Here is a 21437-nt window from a genome sequence, read left to right as displayed (position 1 = left end):
AAATCGAGGATTTTATCAACTTTACCAAAACACAACCAAATTTTCTGAAATCTCAGAATTTAACATGAAGAAAAACACATAATATTACATCCTTACCCCCTTAAAAGAATTTCGTCCACAAAATTAGAACATACTGAATATATGTAGGTAGTGGTCACGCATATCAGCCTCGGGTTCCTAGGTGCACTCGTCCAGTCCGAGATGCTGCTTACGCACCTTCACGAACGGGGTCGTCTTACTACACAGTGTCTTCTCTTGTCGATCCATAATCTATATCGGCCTCTCCTCTGTCGTCAAGTCATGTTGTACCTCGACTGTCTCGTAGTGGATCACATGTGAGGGGTCAGGCACATACTTTCTCAACATCAAGACGTAGATCTGGGAAAACTGAGAAGGAAGCGCCACACAGTATGTTGACTCGCTAATGCGCTCGAGGTTCTTGAAAGGTCCAACATACCGAGGACTCAACTTTTTCTTCTTCCCCAACCAGAACACACTCTTTATAGGCGAAATAAAAAATAAACACATGATCGCCCACAACAAAATTGAGCTCCCTACGTCACTGATCGACATAGCTCTTCTGCCGATTCTGTGCTGCGACTAACCTCTGCCGGATCAACTGCACCTGCTCCGAGTAGTGCTGAATGACCTCTAGAGACTCCACTGCTCTCACTCTAACCTCATTTCAGCACACCGGAAATTTGCATGGTCTGCCATACAGAGCTTCGTACGGGGTCATACCAATACTAGCATGATAACTGTTGTTGTACGAGAACTCTGCAAGCTTCACATACCTATCCCACTGTCCTGCTCAATCCAATGTGCACGCTCTAAGCATATCTTCAAGCGTCTATATCGTGCGCTCTGTCTGCCCGTCAATCTGTGGGTGAAAAGTTGTGTTGAACTTCAACGTAGTATTAAGGGCTTTCTGCAACTGGTGCCAGAAATGAGAAGTGAAACGAGGGTCTCTGTCTGACACGATCGAACGTGGCATCCCGTGAAATCGGACAATCTCATCCACATAAAGATTTACTATACTCTCCAAACTCTGACTAATCCTGATTGGCAAAAAATGATCACTCTTTGTCAACCTGTCGACTATCACCTAGATAGCATCGTGCTGACGACGGGTCCTCGGCAACCCCACGATGAAGTCCATTAAGATGTTGTCCCACTTCCACTTTGAAATGTCTAGCGGCTGAAGATGTCCACCAGGTATCTGATGCTCGATCTTCACCTGCTGGTAGGTGAGACACCAAGATACGAACTCTGCGATATTCCACTTCATATCGTTCTACCAATAAGTCCGCTGGAGATCCTTGAACATCTTGGTAGAACTAGGGTGAACGGAATATCTCGACCTATGGACCTCACTCATCAACTCCTTTCGCAGTCCTTCAAAACCCACCATCTGTCTCTGAACATGATGGTCCCATCCTCCTTACGGTGAAACTGCGCTTCCGCACAACCCCTCGAGTCTGGTTTGACTGAGTGTAGCTCCTCGATACAGTCTATAATCTCAGGCCGCTCCTGCATCCCAACACAAAGGATGCGTTCAGAATTGTCTCCAAACGGCTGTCACCTGACAAACTCCTCTATCAAGTCCCAACTGTGCCCGATCAAACTGGCTATCGTGACTAATGTTTTTCTGCTAAGCGCGTCTGGCACTATGTTCACCTTACCAAGGTGGTAGGCGATGAAAAACTCATAATCCTTTAGGAATTTCAACCACCTGCGTTGCCTCAAATTCAGATCACGCTGCGTGAATATGTACTTGAGACTCTTGTGATTAGAAAGGACTTCAAACTGTTTTCCATACAGATAGTGATACCAGATCTTCAACGCGAAGACAACAACTGCTAACTCCAATTCGTGTGTGGGGTAGTTCTTCTCGTGTACCTTCAGCTGCCGAAAAGCGTATGCGATAACCTTACCGTCCTGCATCAAGACACAGCCCAGTCCGGTTCTCTAAGCATCGTTGTACATTACGAACCTGCACGTCCCAGAAGGCAAAGACAACACTGGGGCTGAAGTCAACCTCCTCTTCAAATCGTGGAAGCTTTCCTTGCATTGAGGTGACCAAACGAACTTTACCCTCTTTTGTAGAAGTCAAGTCATCGGAGCAGCTATACGAGAGAAGTCCTCTATGAATCAACAATAGTAGTCTGCCAATCCCAATATACTCCTGATCTTTGTAATTGTCTTCGGTTGCTCCTAAGACAACACTGCCTCTACCTTGGCTGGATCAACCTCCATGCCTTTCTCTAAGATCACGTGGCTGAGAAACATCACCCTATCAAGTCAAAACTTACACTTTGAGAACTTAGCATACAACTTATGTTCTCTCAGTGTCTGCAACACTAGGTGTAATATCTAATTTATGACCTGCTGCAGAACAGGTATTGCCCTGGTGACAGAGGTTGATGCCTAGTTTATGGTGGCTAATCACATCTAACCTACTGACCAGCATTACCTAGGTTGCTATATGAGCACCTGCTTGCACCTTTGAGTACATTAGGCATATGTTAAAAAATGTTATGTTTGATTTAATTTAAAAATTAGAGAAAAATCATGAGTTAAATTTATCAATATTGAGAATAATAATGGTGCTTTCTTTGTTGTCACTGAGTTTCTAACATTGCCATCCTTATTCTCTTTTGTCTATTGCAGTTTCTTTTGGATCCATTGAAGTGGCACAACTGGATTGGGGAAATCAAGACCACATAAGTGCTGTTGATCCTCCATTTGATTATGTTATTGGCACAGATATTGTAAGTTAGTGAATAATTATTCTTTACTATGAAGTACAGCTTTAGAAATCAAAATCAGCTTATTGTTCTCTCCTTTTTCTGTTAGAGATTTTAAATTACCAGTGAAATTTGTTGGTCATTTTCTATATAGTCTGCAGTATTGCTAGGCTGTTGTCCTCTGCCAGAGCAAGACTAATCAGTTTTGCATGGGCCACAGTAACACTTACAAATTTAATAAAAAACTTTATTAATCTGTTATTACCTGTTTACAAAGAGAGTTGGGATCTCATTTCTTCATTATTAATTGAAGATAAGCAGTTTTGCATGATATACATATCTAATTATGACAGCAACACATCTAAAAGTTTCAAGGTAACTCATGCTTTAGGAGTACTTGAAACACCTTTTGGGGTTTGTTTTAGTGTTGACTGTTAACAAGGTAAAAATAATGGTAAATAAGAATCCTGCTTAACTAGGGTTCCTTTAAAATATGGAGATTGGTAATTGAAGGGATACGTGGGCCTCACACCACCATCTATTTAAGGGAAATGGGAAGATTACAATTGTCTTATTTTTGAGAAACCGCCAGAATTTGATAAAATGGTAGTTTTCTTTGTGGGCTTGGTGAGAGTTCTTGCTGGCAGTATCCAGAAACACCCTTAATGTTCTAGAAAGATTACCAGGTACATGCTATACTGTGGTGATCCAAACTGCTTATATCTTTCATAGATTTAGTAAAATCTAGAGAGTTCATGTGATTTCAGTGTGTCAAGAAAATCACCATCTAAAGTTAGAACATAATACATACTGTCTATCTGTAATAACCGAAATTTTTACCGTTACAAATTTTAGTATTTTAGGAGTAAAATGGGCGAATCTGGGCACGGATCCAAGTTTCGGATCCAGAACCCATATTATACAAGAAAAACCTAATTAAATATTAAAATACGTAATAAGAAAAGAAATAAAATAAATATAAGTAGGGTTTGGATCCAATTATGAATCCACATTTTTTTTTATAAGAGCCGGATCCAACATGTGGTTGGATCCCGAGTGCGGGTCGCGGGTCAGACTCGGACCCGGCCCACACCCTGTAAAAAGGATACATAGGCTGACCGATAAAAATAAAGGGGAAACCACCCCGATAAGTCGCTGGTTAGGGTTCTTTTGAACCCTAACATTTGGAAATGGGGGAGGGGGAAGCCGAAGCCGCCGGGCTTCCTTCCTTTTCGGGAGGTCACCCACCTACAAAGGGGGACCCCGAACCCTTTCTTCTCCCTCTCTCGCTGTCCCATTCTCTCTCTCTCTCTCACTCTCTTCTACCTCTCTAAACCTCGAAGCTCCCTCCGACCCCAGGCCACAGCTCGAGACCTTGCAGTGAAGAGCCGACCTCGCCGGTGGTGGTGCTGTCCAGGCCGACGACCTCCCATCGTGGTTGACGCAACCCCTTCACCGGAAAATGGTAGGAACTCTGCACTTTTATTGCTCGGTGTTGATTGCATCCGATTATGATGGGTCTGTCAAGGAAGAAATGTTGTTATCGCATGATTCGAGGGTTTCATTTGGGGTTGATGAAAAAAAAGGGGGTTTTGTTTCCAGTTAAGGGCTTGTTTTAGATTTTTGCCAAGGGAGTTTGATTCTTGTTAAGAGGGCTTAGCCTGTCATGTATTTGGGGTGTGAGGTTGTGGACCGAGGCATGTCAAATTCCAAGGGAAAATCACTATTGGATATACCATTTAAAAAAAAAAAAAATTGGTGGATCACTCAGTTTTCTGTACACGGTTAATAAAGTTAGATATCTGTGGTGTACATTAAGCTAAATTGTTGAACATACGACTGGAGGGGATTGTGCCTATCGATTCTTCTTTATGAGTTCATGTTGTTAATATTACAAGCATATTGGAATTCAATTGCTTAAGGAGGAAACTTTAGTATGCAATATCATTTGTTGGTAGATAATACGTGCAGTCCCATTTGGTTCAATGCATGTATGCATCACAGGTCGAAATAGGTTAAGTCTTTAGCATTTGACACATACAATGATTGCCTGCTATACTGGGTATTTGAAAATGTTCAGAGTTTGCATCGGATCCACACAGTTCATGGTCTGTTATAGTTGTGAATGATCAGAAAAAAGACAAATCTGGTTGCCTGTCTTAAGGTTGAAACGGCTTATCAGAATTGTAATATGTTTAGATAGTAGATTGGGTGTTTGCGTAGTTGCCATATTAACATAGTTAATCAGAAGTGCGTGATAGTTTAAAGATGTCACCTTATTTTGACAATTTTAATACTTGAGAAATATGTTATTTTGTGGGGTTTACCAAATCTGATTTTCTGTATTTGTTTCCTCTAACTGTCCATAAGCATGTTTAGGTGAATATTGTTAGCAGTACATGTCTAAATTTCGTAGGTAAAAACAACATATTGGTGTCAAATCCTTGAATTATCAGATTTTGTGGTGCAATACTTAAGCATGTTAAGGTAAATTACTGTTTGCAGCAGAATACTTCCGGTGAAGTCCTCTAACGAAATTTATGTTTGGCATCTTACCGTAATTCTGAAAATGTATGTATTTAGCATCCATGCATCTGTAGTTCTATATCCCCAATTTATATTCTTTTTCTTTCTAATCCATAACTGAAACTGTCTGCAACACTTGATCCCTTTACATAGGAAATGAGTGAGGCATATTAAAGATATGTTATGTATGGACATTGGCCTTGGATGTACTCAGATTTTGTAAATTTCTTTTCCTTGGTGCATTGTGAATTGAAATGAAATAATATAGGGGTAACCTAACTAGGTAAATGATTAAGTTAGTCATGATTATCCCCTCCTGCTAGGGGGGTGGTTTGGGAAACCTTGCTCAATGGGCGATACGGGTTAGGTACCTAATGTAGGTACGTGATTTGATTCAATTATATTGGTAAGAAAATTAAATATTAATTTTTGTGCTTGAACGGTTTAAAGGCACCGGAGCACTCTGAGTGAGTTTATGAAAATAATATGGAAAATAATGGGGTTGATTCATACACTTGGGTAAAATGACTAAGGTTAAAAATCTACTACAGTGATAGTATCGGGGTTTGGGAAAATGCCCCTACACCCTGAAGGGTTAACTAAATGAAAAGATTTACTCACTCAGATTCAGGTTTACCTTGGAGAGGGTAAGTGGTACAAAACTCCGGGGACATAATTTTGGTTTCGAGCTAAAGTGACTCGTTGGTCCTCAGTCCTCGGAGTTGGGAGGGGGACCCAGACTACCAATTTGTCATAGGTGGTAGTTCTTTGTTCTTCTGCAGAAGTTAGGGATGCATCCTGTTTTGGTTTTGGCCTTTGGGAGTTTCTCTCGGTCACTGGCCGCTCCCTTGAGATTTCAGTCACAGTTAGAATGTTCGGGTTAATAAAACAACTTTGAATAATATACCCCCGAACGTTCTCTTCTGTGATGGTTGCCTTGGCCCGTGTGTACCCGCGGGATAAGAAAAGATAAACATCAACTAGAACAGTTAGGTATCACTGTGTTGGAGTCATTAAAGAGACATTTGCATATTCTTTCAGCGTGCTCGGTGCTCATGATGAAACAATATCATAAATTGTGCAGATATGAGTTAATGGAATTCATATTGTGGATGTTATATAGATGTTATGCATGTTACTGTTGGTACTGTTACAGAATACGCTTTAATGGCTTAATATCTTACTTGCTTAATTGTTGTGGTTGCATAAAATACTTTACTTGCTTAATTATAACTGTCGCATAATCTACTTCTCTGCTTAGATATATGTCTGTTACTGTTGTTACATAGTCTTCTTTGTGTGCTTCCTAATAAGCTGAAATTCCACACACGACAACCACATCTCATACTCGATTCATGATATACCTGATTTAAGAGTACAGTTTTCTACTTAGACGTGGTAGTCTAATTCCTATAATTTTTATCATTTTCAGGCACAGAGTAGTTCTATGAGCAATGCGGGATGAGGTGCTGACCAAGACTTGATCTATTTGTTCCCTGTCGATCCTACTTTCTTTCAAATTGGAAATTTTAGTTTGAGACTCATAAAACTCTGATGTTGGATTCTATTATTATTGAAATAAAAATAAATGGTGTGGTTTGTTTTTACCTTCCTGTATCGTTCTGAAATGCTTAACCCTGGAATCATTTGTTGTTTCCGCTTCAAAAAAAAAAAAAATTCTCAAAAATCTGGGTTTAAATTTCGGGGCATTACAGTTATGGTATCAGAGCCTGGGAACAATAAATCAAAGTTCACGGTCATGCCACATCCTGAGATCGCTCTGTGAGTATATTTTATTTATTTTACTTTAGTAGTCATGATAATTACATTGTTTCTCCTATATAGGTATAAATATATACCTGTAATGATTTTTGAAACACTATAATGCAAAGATAGTAAAACTGTGTGTATTGAAATGGTTATTAGATGTATCGTCGATCCCAAGCTAGTTCAAGCACGACAAACAAATGGCAGGATCAAAGGGGTTTCGTGATGGAAACTCTCGGTAATCTGGCTCAAACCATGGACACTCAAATGCGCCACCAGGCGGAGTTAGCCGCAGCCATAAGTGAAAGGAATAATACAAGCACAATCAGGTATGAGAAGTTCTTGAAGTTGAACCCGCCTACCTTCTCAGGCAAGGCCGATCCTGAACTAGCCGAGAGTTGGATTGCAGAGACAGAACGAGCTTTTCGGGTTCTGTCTGTTCCCGAGGATAAGCAAACGGACTTCGGTACTTACCGCTTGACGGAAGATGCACAGAAATGGTGGGACACAACCCGAACCATCCACTTTGCTGGAGTGGATACTATTCCATGGGAAGATTTCAAACGAACATTTTTAGAGACATATTTCCCCCAGTACGCTCGTGATCAGAAGCATCAGGAGTTCTTGGAGCTTACTCAAGGAAATATGAATTTAGTGGAATACACTACCAAATTTCGGACCTTGGAGCGTTATTGCCCAAATTTGTTCGCGAATGATAAAGCCAGAGCAACTAGGTATGTCCGCGGACTCAAGGACGGATTACGACCACGAGTGATGATTAATCTGCCGTCCACCCTCGCACAAGCCATTGAAGTGGCTACTATGCTAAATGAAGAATGAGAGCGATCAAGGAAGAGTCAAAAGGACACACCGGGAAAACGGGAAGCCGGTCCGCCGCAGCACCACGGTGGCAAGAAGTACCAGCCACCTTACAAGAAGCAGAAGTACAATGGTGGAAATCGTCCTCCGCAACAACAGGGACAAAATCGGGTGTGCCAGAAGTGCAACCGGTTCCACTACGGACAACCTTGCCCTAGAGACACCGGAGCATGTCTCTACTGTGGAAAGATGGGTCATTATGCCCGTCAGTGCCACAAGAAGATGGCGGATATGCAGAAACGTAATGCCGGAGGAGGGCAGCAACATCAACCATCTCAGCCGCAGCAAACACCACAGCAAAATGCACAGAAGAGGGTGCCTGGACGAGTATATGCCACCACTGTGGAGGAGTTGGAGAAAGAAAATCTGATACAAGGTACTGTAATTGTCAATGGCTGTGCTGCACTTGTTCTATTTGACTGTGGTGCTACACATTCGTTCATATCTATAGAGTTTGCAAAATTACTTGGTGCACCTATTGAATCTCTGAAACATGAATTATATGTGTACAATCCGATAGGATATAATTCGATATGTGTAAACTACATCCCTGATGTCATAATTGTACTTGAAAGGCAGAACTTACCTGCTGACCTAATCTTGCTCGATATGACTGAATATGATGTCATATTGGGGATGGATTGGTTATATGAACATTATGCCAACGTTCTCTGTCGCCAAGGGAAAGTGGTTTTGTCCCGACCAGGATTGCCAAAGGTTGAGTTTCGGCTTTCTAGACCTACAGTAAAGGGCCGAATTGTATCAGTATTAAAGGTCCAGAAGTATATGCGACAGGGGTGTTGAGCATTCCTAGTAAATGTATTCTCCTGCGAGTCGAAGGTCACACCTTTAGAAGAACTTGAAGTGGTTCGGGAATTCCCAGAAGTGTTTCCGGATGAGTTACCTGGACTACCTCCACCGCGTGAGGTGGATTTTCATATCGAGTTGGTGCCTGGGACGACACCGATCTCGAAAGCGCCTTATCGTATGGCCCCAGTAGAGTTGGAGGAGCTGAAGAAACAACTCCAAGAGTTGATGGAGCAAGGTTTCATTAGACCGAGCGTGTCACCATGGGGAGCACCCGTTCTTTTTGTAAAGAAGAAAGATGGTTCTATGAGGCTGCGTATATACTATCGGATGTTGAATCAAGCAACAGTAAAAAATAAGTATCCCCTACCTCGCATTGAAGACTTGTTCGATCAATTGCAAAAGGCTAAGGTGTTTTCAAAAATCGATCTTAGATCGGGGTATCACCAACTTCGGATCAAGGACGATGATATTCCCAAGACAGCCTTTAGGACAAGGTACGGTCACTACGAGTTCGTAGTTATGCCATTCGGACTGACAAATGCTCCTGCCGCATTCATGGATTTGATGAATCGGGTATTCAGAGCGTACTTGGATACTTTTGTGATTGTTTTTATTGATGATATACTTATATACTCTGAAAGTATAGAACAACATCGTGAACATTTGAGGATCGTATTGGGGACTCTCAAGGAACACCAGTTGTTCGCAAAATTCTCCAAGTGCGAATTCTGGCTCGAGAAGGTCATGTTCTTGGGTCACGTCATATCGCGAGATGGAGTCGCTGTGGACCCGGCTAAAGTTGAAGCTGTATTAAATTGGGGTCAACCGAAGAATATCAGCGATATCAGGAGTTTTCTAGGATTAGCAGGCTATTATAGAAGATTCATTCAGGACTTTTCACGGATTGCCATGCTCATGACCAAGCTTCTGAGGAAAGGAATTAAGTTCGAATGGACAGATAAGTGCGAGGAGAGTTTCCAAATTTTAAAAAAGAAGCTTACCACCGCACCAGTGCTGGCTTTACCTTCAGGACATGGTGGTTTTGTAGTCTACTCAGACGCATCAGGTACTGGGTTGGGATGTGTTTTAATGCAAAATGGTAAGGTGATAGCATATGCCTCTCGCCAATTAAAGATTCATGAACGAAACTATCCAACTCATGATCTCGAATTGGCAGCCGTAGTGTTCGCTTTGAAAATATGGCGACATTACCTGTATGGGGAACAATTCGAGGTATTTACTGATCACAAAAGTCTCAAGTACCTGTTTTCCCAGAAAGAGTTGAACATGCGACAACGACGATGGTTGGAGTTTATAAAGGATTACGATTTTACCATTTCCTATCACCCAGGAAAGGCAAATGTGGTAGCTGACTCTCTCAGCCGAAAAGCTGGTTGCAGTTTGTCTAGTCTTTTGACAAAAGGGTGGAATTTGGTGGAGGAATTCATTGATTGGAAACCATTCTCAGATATCGTGGGAAGTATCAAGTTATCTAATTTATCTGCCCATCCCGAGATCCTTACAAAGATTATTGAAGGTCAGAAAGAGGATCCCCAATATGAGAAATTGAAGTCACTAGCCCAACAAGAAAATTCACACTTCTCACTCAAAGAAGATGGCAGTATTTGGATGAAAAAGCGACTTTGGGTCCCTAGTGATCCCAAGTTGAAAGAAGTACTATTGGGTGAAGCACATAGGTCCAAGTACACCATACACCCAGGAGGCACGAAAATGTTTAAAGATTTACAACGAGGGTATTGGTGGAATGGAATGAAGCGTGAGGTCGCAAGTTATGTCTCGAAGTGTTTGACTTGTCAGCAAGTCAAGGTGGAACATCAGAAGCCTGGTGGAATGATGCAGCAAATGGAGATTCCACAGTGGAAATGGGAAGAAATCACCATGGACTTCTTGGTGGGTTTGCCGAAAACACGGAAACAACATGACGCGATATGGGTAATAGTGGATCGACTAACTAAATCGGCTCACTTTCTACCCATACGAATAAATCAATCCCTCGAGAGCTTAGCAGACTTATACATCAGAGAGGTTGTTCGACTGCATGGAGTACCAGTTTCTATTATATCAGATCGAGATCCTCGATTTACTTCTCGGTTTTGGGGTCAGTTGCAACAAGCCTTGGGTACGAAACTGAAGCTGAGTACTGCTTTTCACCCTCAGACTGACGGACAATCAGAGAGGACTATCCAGACGTTAGAAGATATGCTGCGAGCATGTATGCTGGATTGGAAAGGTGAGTGGGACAAGCATGTTATTTTAGCCGAATATGCTTACAATAATAGTTACCATGCGAGTATCGGCATGGCTCCTTTCGAAGCTCTGTATGGAAGACTCTGTAGATCGCCTGTGTATTGGGACGAAATTGGAGAACAGTCGATAGAATCACCAATCATGTTACAACATTACACCCAACAGATCAAGATGATAAGAGATAGACTGCTCACAGCCCAGAGTCGACAAAAGAGTTATGCAGATCAAAGGTGCAGGGAACTCACTTTTGATATGGGGGATAGGGTTTTTGTGAAAGTATCACCCACCAAAAGTGTGTTTCGTTTTGGTAAGAAAGGGAAATTGAGTCCCAGATATGTCGGACCTTTTGAGATTTTGGAACGGGTTGGAGAAACAGCCTATCGTATAGCCCTACCTCCTCAGTATGCTCAGATACATAACGTATTCCATGTATCTATGTTAAGAAAATATCTTCAGGATCCGTCACATGTCATCCAATATGAGGACGTAGATATAAGGGAAGACCTAACAATGGAAGAAAAACCAGTGGAGATAGTGGAACGAAGCGAGCGAGTCTTGAGATCAAAGACCATTCCTCTTGTCAAGGTGAGATGGCAGCACCATGGCATTGACGAAAGCACGTGGGAACCAGAGGCAAATATGCGGGAGAAGTACCCCAACCTTTTCGAGTAAGCACCCACAGGTAAAATTTCGAGGACGAAATTTCTTTAAGGGGGAAAGCATGTAATAACCGCAATTTTTACCGTTACAAATTTTAGTATTTTAGGAGTAAAATGGGCGAATCTGGGCACGGATCCAAGTTTCGGATCCAGAACCCATATTATACAAGAAAAACCTAATTAAATATTAAAATACGTAATAAGAAAAGAAATAAAATAAATATAAGTAGGGTTTGGATCCAATTATGAATCCACATTTTTTTTATAAGACCCGGATCCAACATGTGGTTGGATCCCGAGTGCGGGTCGCGGGTCAGACTCGGACCCGGCCCACACCCTGTAAAAAGGATACATAGGCTGCCCGATAAAAATAAAGGGGAAACCCCCCCGATAAGTCGCTGGTTAGGGTTCTTTTGAACCCTAACATTTGGAAATGGGGGAGGGGGAAGCCGAAGCCGCCGGGCTTCCTTCCTTTTCGGGAGGTCACCCACCTACAAAGGGGGACCCCGAACCCTTTCTTCTCCCTCTCTCGCTGTCCCATTCTCTCTCTCTCTCTCTCACTCTCTTCTACCTCTCTAAACCTCGAAGCTCCCTCCGACCCCAGGCCGCAGCTCGAGACCTTGCAGTGAAGAGCCGACCTCGCCGGTGGTGGTGCTGTCCAGGCCGACGACCTCCCATCGTGGTTGACGCAACCCCTTCGCCGGAAAATGGTAGGAACTCTGCACTTTTATTGCTCGGTGTTGATTGCGTCCGATTATGATGGGTCTGTCAAGGAAGAAATGTTGTTATCGCATGATTCGAGGGTTTCATTTGGGGTTGATGAAAAAAAAGGGGGTTTGGTTTCCAGTTAAGGGCTTGTTTTAGATTTTTGCCAAGGGAGTTTGATTCCTGTTAAGAGGGCTTAGCCTGTCATGTATTTGGGGTGTGAGGTTGTGGACCGAGGCATGTCAAATTCCAAGGGAAAATCACTATTGGATATACCATTTAAAAAAAAAAAATTTGTGGCTCACTCACTTTTCTGTACACGGTTAATAAAGTTAGATATCTGTGGTGTACATTAAGCTAAATTGTTGAACATACGACTGGAGGGGATTGTGCCTATCGATTCTTCTTTATGAGTTCATGCTGTTAATATTACAAGCATATTGGAATTCAATTGCTTAAGGAGGAAACTTTAGTATGCAATATCATTTGTTGGTAGATAATACGTGCAGTCCCATTTGGTTCAATGCATGTATGCATCACAGGTCGAAATAGGTTAAGTCTTTAGCATTTGACACATACAATGATTGCCTGCTATACTGGGTATTTGAAAATGTTCAGAGTTTGCACCGGATCCACACAGTTCATGGTCTGTTATAGTTGTGAATGATCAGAAAAAAGAAAAATCTGGTTGCCTGTCTTCAAGGTTGAAACGGCTAATCAGAATTGTAATATGTTTAGATAGTAGATTGGGTGTTTGCGTAGTTGCCATATTAACATAGTTAATCAGAAGTGCGTGATAGTTTAAAGATGTCACATTATTTTAACAATTTTAATACTTGAGAAATATGTTATTTTGTGGGGTTTACCAAATCTGATTTTCTGTATTTGTTTCCTCTAACTGTCCATAAGCATGTTTAGGTGAATATTGTTAGCAGTACATGTCTAAATTTCGTAGGTAAAAACAACATATTGGTGTCAAATCCTTGAATTATCAGATTTTGTGGTGCAATACTTAAGCATGTTAAGGTAAATTACTGTTTGCAGCAGAATACTTACGGTGAAGTCCTCTAACGAAATTTATGTTTGGCATCTTACCGTAATTCTGAAAATATATGTATTTAGCATCCATGCATCTGTAGTTCTATATCCCCAATTTATATCAGCTTAAGGTTGGAATTATGGACATTGGCCTTGCATGTACTCAGATTTTGTAAATTTCTTTTCCTTGGTGCATTGTGAATTGAAAGGAAATAATATAGGGGTAACCTAACTAGGTAAATGATTAAGTTAGTCATGATTATCCCCTCCTGCTCGGGGTGGTGGTTTGGGAAACCTTGCTCAATGGGCGATACGGGTTAGGTACCTAATGTAGGTACGTGATTTGATTCAATTATATTGGTAAGAAAATTAAATATTAATTTTTGTGCTTAAACGGTTTAAAGGCACCGGAGCACTCTGAGTGAGTTTATGAAAATAATATGGAAAATAATGGGGTTGATTCATACACTTGGGTAAAATGACTAAGGTTGGAAATCTACTACAGTGATAGTATCGGGGTTTGGGAAAATGCCCCTACACCCTGAAGGGTTAACTAAATGAAAAGATTTACTCACTCAGATTCAGGTTTACCTTGGAGAGGGTAAGTGGTACAAAACTCCGGGGACATAATTTTGGTTTCGAGCTAAAGTGACTCGTTGGTCCTCAGTCCTCGGAGTTGGGAGGGGGACCCAGACTACCAATTTGTCATAGGTGGTAGTTCTTTGTTCTTCTGCAGAAGTTAGGGATGCATCCTGTTTTGGTTTTGGCCTTTGGGAGTTTCTCTCGGTCACTGGCCGCTCCCTTGAGATTTCAGTCACAGTTAGAATGTTCGGGTTAATAAAACAACTTTGAATAATATACCCCCGAACGTTCTCTTCTGTGATGGTTGCCTTGGCCCGTGTGTACCCGCGGGATAAGAAAAGATAAACATCAACTAGAACAGTTAGGTATCACTGTGTTGGAGTCATTAAAGAGACATTTGCATATTCTTTCAGCGTGCTCGGTGCTTATGATGAAACGATATCATAAATTGTGCAGATATGAGTTAATGGAATTCATATTGTGGATGTTATATAGATGTTATGCATGTTACTGTTGGTACTGTTACAGAATACGCTTTAATGGCTTAATATCTTACTTGCTTAATTGTTGTGGTTGCATAAAATACTTTACTTGCTTAATTATAACTGTCGCATAATCTACTTCTCTGCTTAGATATATGTCTGTTACTGTTGTTACATAGTCTTCTTTGTGTGCTTCCTAATAAGCTGAAATTCCACACACGACAACCACATCTCATACTCGATTCATGATATACCTGATTTAAGAGTACAGTTTTCTACTTAGACGTGGTAGTCTAATTCCTATAATTTTTATCATTTTCAGGCACAGAGTAGTTCTATGAGCAATGCGGGATGAGGCGCTGACCAAGACTTGATCTATTTGTTCCCTGGCGATCCTACTTTCTTTCAAATTGGAAATTTTAGTTTGAGACTCATAAAACTCTGATGTTGGATTCTATTATTATTGAAATAAAAATAAATGGTGTGGTTTGCTTTTACCTTCCTGTATCGTTCTGAAATGCTTAACCCTGGAATCATTTGTTGTTTCCGCTTCAAAAAAAAAAAAAATCCTCAAAAATCTGGGTTTAAATTTCGGGGCGTTATACTATCTTTCTCAGGTTCTCTTGGATTCTAGATGAGGCAAAGGTTGATAGAAGGCCAAAGGATGGAACTTCTGAAAAAGATGGTTGTATTTTGCTATGTTATGTCAAACTATAACATGAAAATATGTTATATCAAACTATAACATGAAAATACGTGATCTCAATCCATAGTGTGTGAACTGATCTGATCTAAATGTTAATTCTTTGTCGTTTTCCCACTCCCCTGCTGCATCTTCTTTCTCCCCTTTAATTCTTTCATATCTCCTCTCATTTGTAATGAATTAGTTTCCAATATTTCTTTATGGGAGGAATGTAGGTACTTAAAAACCTATTCAACCAAAAGGACAAACACTATGTGGATTGAGTTCTGAAATGCACAGAACCATAGTGACCCTGCTAAGATAAGATTGTAAGGTTGTGCATAATGCTATATGTAGATTGGTACAGTAGAGAACAGTAGAGAACCGAGAGAGAGAAGAGAGAGAGAGGAAAAGTCGTTCTTTTCATATTGAAATTAGGTCTAATCTCCTGTTTAAGTAGAGATTAGCCAAAAGAATAAAATTACAGTTAGGTCCCTTATTATTTATAAAATATAAGAAACAACCTTAAGCATGAATAAAACTCTAATTAGTCGACTTATCTTAACACTCTCTCTCAAGCTGGAGCATGGATATCGATCATGCTCAGCTTGCCGCAACATTTTGAGAAACTGGGCCTGACAAGAGGCTTTGTAAAAATATCTGCAACTTGATCCTCAGAGATTACATGCTTGGTAGAGATATGTCTAACTTGAACCATATCTCGTATGTAGTGACAGTCAACTTCAATATGTTTTGCCTTCTTATGAAATACCGGATTATTGGCTATATATGTGGCTGTCTTGTTATCACACATCATCTACATAGGAGATAAAACCTTCACTTGAAGATCAGTCAGCACTGTTCGAACCCACATTAATTCAGCTGTTGTTTGGGCCATAACTCTATATTCTGATTCAGCACTTGACCTAGCAACAACAGTTTGCTTCTTGCTTCTCCAAGAGATTAAGTTACCTCCCACAAATACACAGAATCCTGTGGTAGATTTCCTATCCTCTACAGACCCAGCATAATCAACATCAGAATAAGCAACTACCTCCAGAGTGCCTCCTTTCTTGAATAACCGCCCTTTTTCATGAGAGGATTTTAAGTACGTAAGTATCATCATTATAGCATTCCAGTGTACCTCAGTCGGTTTGTCCATGAATTGGCTAACCTTGCTTACAGTCAGAGCAATATCAGGTCTAGTCACTGTCACATATAGTAACTTTCCTACCAATGAGCGATCGCTCTTGCTATCACCGGGTTTTGATCCCTCATTAAACAAATGAACTTTGTTATCCATGGGAATATTTGCTGGTTTAGCTCACAACTTGCTTACAACCAGAGCAATATTAGGTCTAGTCACTGTCACATATAATAACTTTTCTACCAATGAGCGATAGCTCTTGCTATCACCAGGTTTTGATCCCTCATCAAACAAATGAAATTTGTTATCCATGGGAATATTTGTTGGTTTAGCTCACAACATTCGTGTCTATTTTAGTAAATCAAGAACATACTTCCGTTATAACAAAACCACACCCTCACTGCCCCTGGCTACTTCTATTCCCAGAAAGTATCTAAGGGAACCAAGGTCTTTTGTAACAAAATGTTTTTGGAGATGAGCCTTTGTAGCTGCAATATCATTCTTATCTCCTGTAAAGATGATGTCATTCACATATACCACCATAACTACTATGCCTGAGTTAGTTTTCTTAATAAATAATGTGTGATCTGACGCTGATCTATTAAAACTAAACTTTGACATCACCTCAAACAACTTTTGAAACCATGCTCGAGGACTTTGCTTTAAACCATATATTGCCTTTCTTAATCTACACACCTTCTGACACTCTCCCTCAACCTCGAACACAGAAGGTTGTTGCATATAGACTGTCTCAGACAAATCTCCATATAAGAATGCATTTTTCACATCTAGCTGACACAAACTTCATCTACGGTGAACAACTATAGAAAGAACAAGACGAATGGTGCCCATTCGTGCTACAAGAAAAAATGTCTCAAAGAAATCAACCCCATATGTCTGAGTATAGCCTTTTGCTACTAACCTGGCCTTATACCTTTCAATTGAACCATCTGAGTTATACTTAATGGTATATACTCATTTGCATCCAACAATGTCCACATCCTCTGGGGAATCAATGAGGTCCCATGTCTGTTTAGACAGTAAAGCATCCATTTCATCTTGCATAGCCTGCTTCCATTGGCTATCGAGAAATGCCTTTTGATAACTCATAGAAATAGTTTCAGCCGTTAAGGTTTAAATAAAAGCTTTCATCTGATTACCGAGTCGGGCATCTGACACAAACTTAGATATAGGGTATAAGGTACATTGTCGTGTCCCCTTCCGCAGAGCGATTGGCCTGTCATCATCAACATGAATGTCATTGCTATCAGGAGTACTTACCTCAGGAAAAGAAGTAGATGGAGGCACTGGAGGAGTTGGAGCTCTACACACATACACCAATGGAGGATTGTGAAACTGTGAGGTAGGTGGAGTTAGATTCGATAATAAGGGCACTGATTCCAAAGGAAAAGGAGGAACAGGAAGAGGGAAAGAGTCATCATGATCAGCTTGCAGTCGAGTACCAGTACTAGAATAGTATCGAAGGGACTCCAAAAAGGATACATCCGCACTGACATACTCACGACGAGAGATTGGATCATAACATCGATACCCCTTTTGGTTTTTTGGATAGCCTATAAATATACACTTAGTGGCTTTAGGTGCTAACTTATCACGATCGGGTCCAAGTCTGTGCACAAAGCAAACACACCCAAATACCTTGGGTAAAAGAGGAAAGAAGGGTGCACTCGGATACAGGATTTGTAAAGGAATTTGGTCTTCCACAGATGATAAAGGCATGCAGTTTATCAAATAGCAGGCAGTGGTAATTGCATCACCCCAATATGAAGCAAGAACATTGGATTGAATCATAAGGGTGCGTGCTACGTCAAGGTGATGCATGTGTTTGCGTTCAGCCACCCCATTTTGTTGAGAGGTATAGGCACATGACATTTGAGGTTTAATTCCATGATCCTGATAAAATTGCAATAATGTTGTGGTTTTAAACTCAAGAGCATTATCAGTGTGAATAATCTTAACAACTGACTCAAACTGGGTTTTTATTTCAATGACCAAAGATTTTAGAATGTTAGGAACTTCAAATCTTTCTTTTATTAAGAATACCCAAGACAACTTAGAAAAATCATCGACAATAACAAGATAATAACGACATTGGGTCCTGGTAGGAATCTTACTAGGACCCCATACATCCGTATGAAGAAGTTCAAGGACCTTATGACTAGACTGACTCTGACTAGAAGGAAACGAACTCCGATGATGCTTGTTCAACTGACATGCTTCACACTGGAATGATGTAGTAGATGGAATTTGAGGAATGACACGACGAAGCTTCGACAATGAAGGATGTCTGAGACAACGATGCCACTGAACAGGACTTGAGGAAGAATCGACTGCAACATAAATGTTTCCCACAGGGTGACGTAGATAGTAGACTCCATTTTCTTCATAGCCTCCACCAATCTTCTTTCCCGTCAGCAAATCCTGAAAATGACAGCACACAGGATCAAATATCACTCTACAATTTAGCTCTTTTGTAAGGCAACTCACTGACAGTAAACTTTGAGGAAATGAATGAGCATAAAGGACATTTTTCAACTGTAAGGAAGGGGATATAGAGACATTTCCCTGACCGATAACCGGGGAGGAACTCCCATCAGCTAATGAGACTCCCCGATGTACAGTAATAGCCTTTAGATCTGAAATTTTTTGAGAAATTCCACATAGATGTCTAGAAGCACTAGAGTCAATAATCCACTTACTATCATGGGGAGAAAGATGATCTCCGGTAGAGTAGGCCACACCAACTACAGGAGAAGAGGAACTTGAAGGACGATGAGATACCAACTCCTCATATTTTGCACGGCTAAGAGTGTTGGGTTCACTAGGAGAATTGGATTCATGCCCCACCTCTAGTTTTGTAGCATTATCTTTTGGAACATTTGGCTTCAATGGAAGAAATGCAGGCCGTTCATGTTTATCCTAGCAACGATCTTCTAAATGTCCTGATTTTCCACAATAGGTACATTGGAGTTTACCTCTACCTCCCATACCTCTTCCACAACCTCTGCCTCTAACATTCATAGTATTTCCTCGTCCATAACTAGATGGAATAGCTAAAGCAGATGACTGAGATGCAGGTTGAGATTGTAGAAGAGAGATGGTCAGTCTACTCAATCGATTGTATGCATCAGCAAGAGTAGGAACATCAGACCCGATCAACATTTGGACTTTAGCAACTGTGAACTCTGACAATAAGCCTATGAAGAACCGAGCAACCATAGTCTGTTCTTCATGATCCTTCTGTTTTGAGCAAAACAGAGGTCTGTGAGCATTAAGTCTCTCAAAGGCAACCTTAACAAAAGCATAGTACTGGGCCAAGGTCTGATCACCCTGCTGTAAATTCTATATCTCCTGTTCAACTTGGGAGATTCTCTCGACTATTGGTCGCTCCTTTGGGGATTCAGTCTCAGTTAGAATGTTCTGGTTAATAAAATACTCTTGAATAATATACCCCTGAACGTTCTCTTCTGAGATGGTCACCTGTGCCCGTGTGTACCCGCGGGGTAAGATAATTTAAACACAATTTAGTGCAGTGAGGTATCACAGTGAGTGGGGTTATTAAAGAGACCTTGGCATATTTTTTCAGCATGCTTTATATTCTGAATTTGTAATGAACTGAAATCCTAAAATGTGCAGATACGAGATGATTGAACTATTACATGAAAGTTATGCATGTTATTATTATTTGTTGTTGCATAACATACCTCACTTGCTTGTTAACGTTGTATATTATGCCTTGCTTTCTCAGTTATTGTTGTTGTATAACTGCTTATATGCTCAGGTTTATGATTGTTGATTTCTGTTGCATAATTTGCTTACTTGTTTAGATATATGCTGTTAATCACCTTTGACACCCACATCACATGCTAGATTCATGACATACCTACATTAAGAGTTACAGTTTTCCTACTTAGACGTGGTAGTCTAATTCCTATAATTTTTACCATTTTCAGGTAAACGAGTAGCCTTATGAACGGTTGCGGGATGAGGCATTGGATCGCGATTGTTGATTTACTGTTGCAGTGATTCCTTGAATTTATGGTAAGTTAAATGTTCATATCATAAGGAAATAAAATACATGTGTTGAATTTTATCTCAAAAGTAATGTTCCGAATTGCTTAACCCTATGTTGGTTAGTCTTTTCGCTGTTATAAAAAAAAAGAAAAAAATATAAAAAAATCCACATAAATCTGGGTTAAAATTTCGGGGCGTTACAAGTTATAAATCTATAGTTTGGCTTTCTGTTTTAGTATGATTACATGCAGGACTCAGATGTGAGAATCAGATCTTTAGCGATTTTAGATCATGATCATATTTTGGACTTTCTACGGAAGGGTGGGCTTTTCTGAAAAAAGTATGATGCCTTAGTGAGTCATAACCAGTGACAGTTGGTCGCGTAAGGCCTTAAGAGATGGGAATAGTTTTAGGTGGTTCAGGACAAGCGTTTGTTAGAAGTAGTGAGGGCGACAAACGATGACCTGATAATGATTAGATGCAGAAACCCCGTTCTAGGAACGCGAACAAGCTAGTTGCGTGGTGGTTCACAGCCTACGATCAATTGAATCGTATGTTGTGTTTGTCAGTTGCACTGTTGATTTGCTTTGAACTGCTTACTTGCTTTGAACTGCTTACTGCTTGCACTACTTACGCATTTGCACTGCTTACGCGCTTGCACTACTGACTCGCTTGCACTACTTACTCGCTTGCACTACTTACCTGTTTAACTGTATATCTGCTTTTAACTGCATAATCTGCTGAATTAAACGTACTTAATTCAGTTTCTTGTAGTCTCTCTCGTGCACCTACTAGTTTTTCGCGAAACTAACCCATTCTATGAGTACATGTGATGATTAGATACACTACGGGCAATGACGCGATTGCAAGATGACTTCAAGACTTCTTCTTCCTGCTCTTAGCTCGCGTCCTGGACACTTTGGGTTTGTAATGGATTTTTCTTAGGATACCCGAATTTTGTGAGTTTTGGTTCTTTTATCTAACGTACCCAAAGTTGTCAGCTTGCCTTCTGAATTAACGGAAGAATAGTCTTTTGCTGATTTCATAAATAAACTCTGAAGGAAAGAATTTTTTCCTAGTCTCTTGCCTGTTTTCTGAAAGGTTCGCAAG

General features: G+C 40.6%; 1 protein-coding gene across 5 annotated transcripts in view; it reads left to right on the top strand.

Moving 5' to 3' along the window:
* Nucleotides 1–21437, top strand: part of LOC149822441 (S-adenosyl-L-methionine-dependent methyltransferases superfamily protein) — a 147236-nt gene that overhangs the window by 115334 nt on the left and 10465 nt on the right. For all 5 annotated transcript variants that reach the window (XM_089981492.1, XM_089981491.1, XM_089981489.1 and 2 more), the window contains one exon: nt 2671–2771. In XM_089981492.1, the coding sequence (XP_089837618.1) occupies nt 2671–2771 (101 nt within the window). The remainder of the gene's footprint in view (nt 1–2670; nt 2772–21437) is intronic.

Source organism: Nuphar pumila, chromosome 11, assembly GCF_984573655.1.
Source record: "Nuphar pumila chromosome 11, dmNupPumi1.hap1.1, whole genome shotgun sequence".
Lineage (NCBI taxonomy): Eukaryota > Viridiplantae > Streptophyta > Magnoliopsida > Nymphaeales > Nymphaeaceae > Nuphar > Nuphar pumila.
The sequence above is the reverse complement of the archived record's forward strand: the minus strand, read 5'-3'. Positions and strand labels throughout refer to the sequence as shown.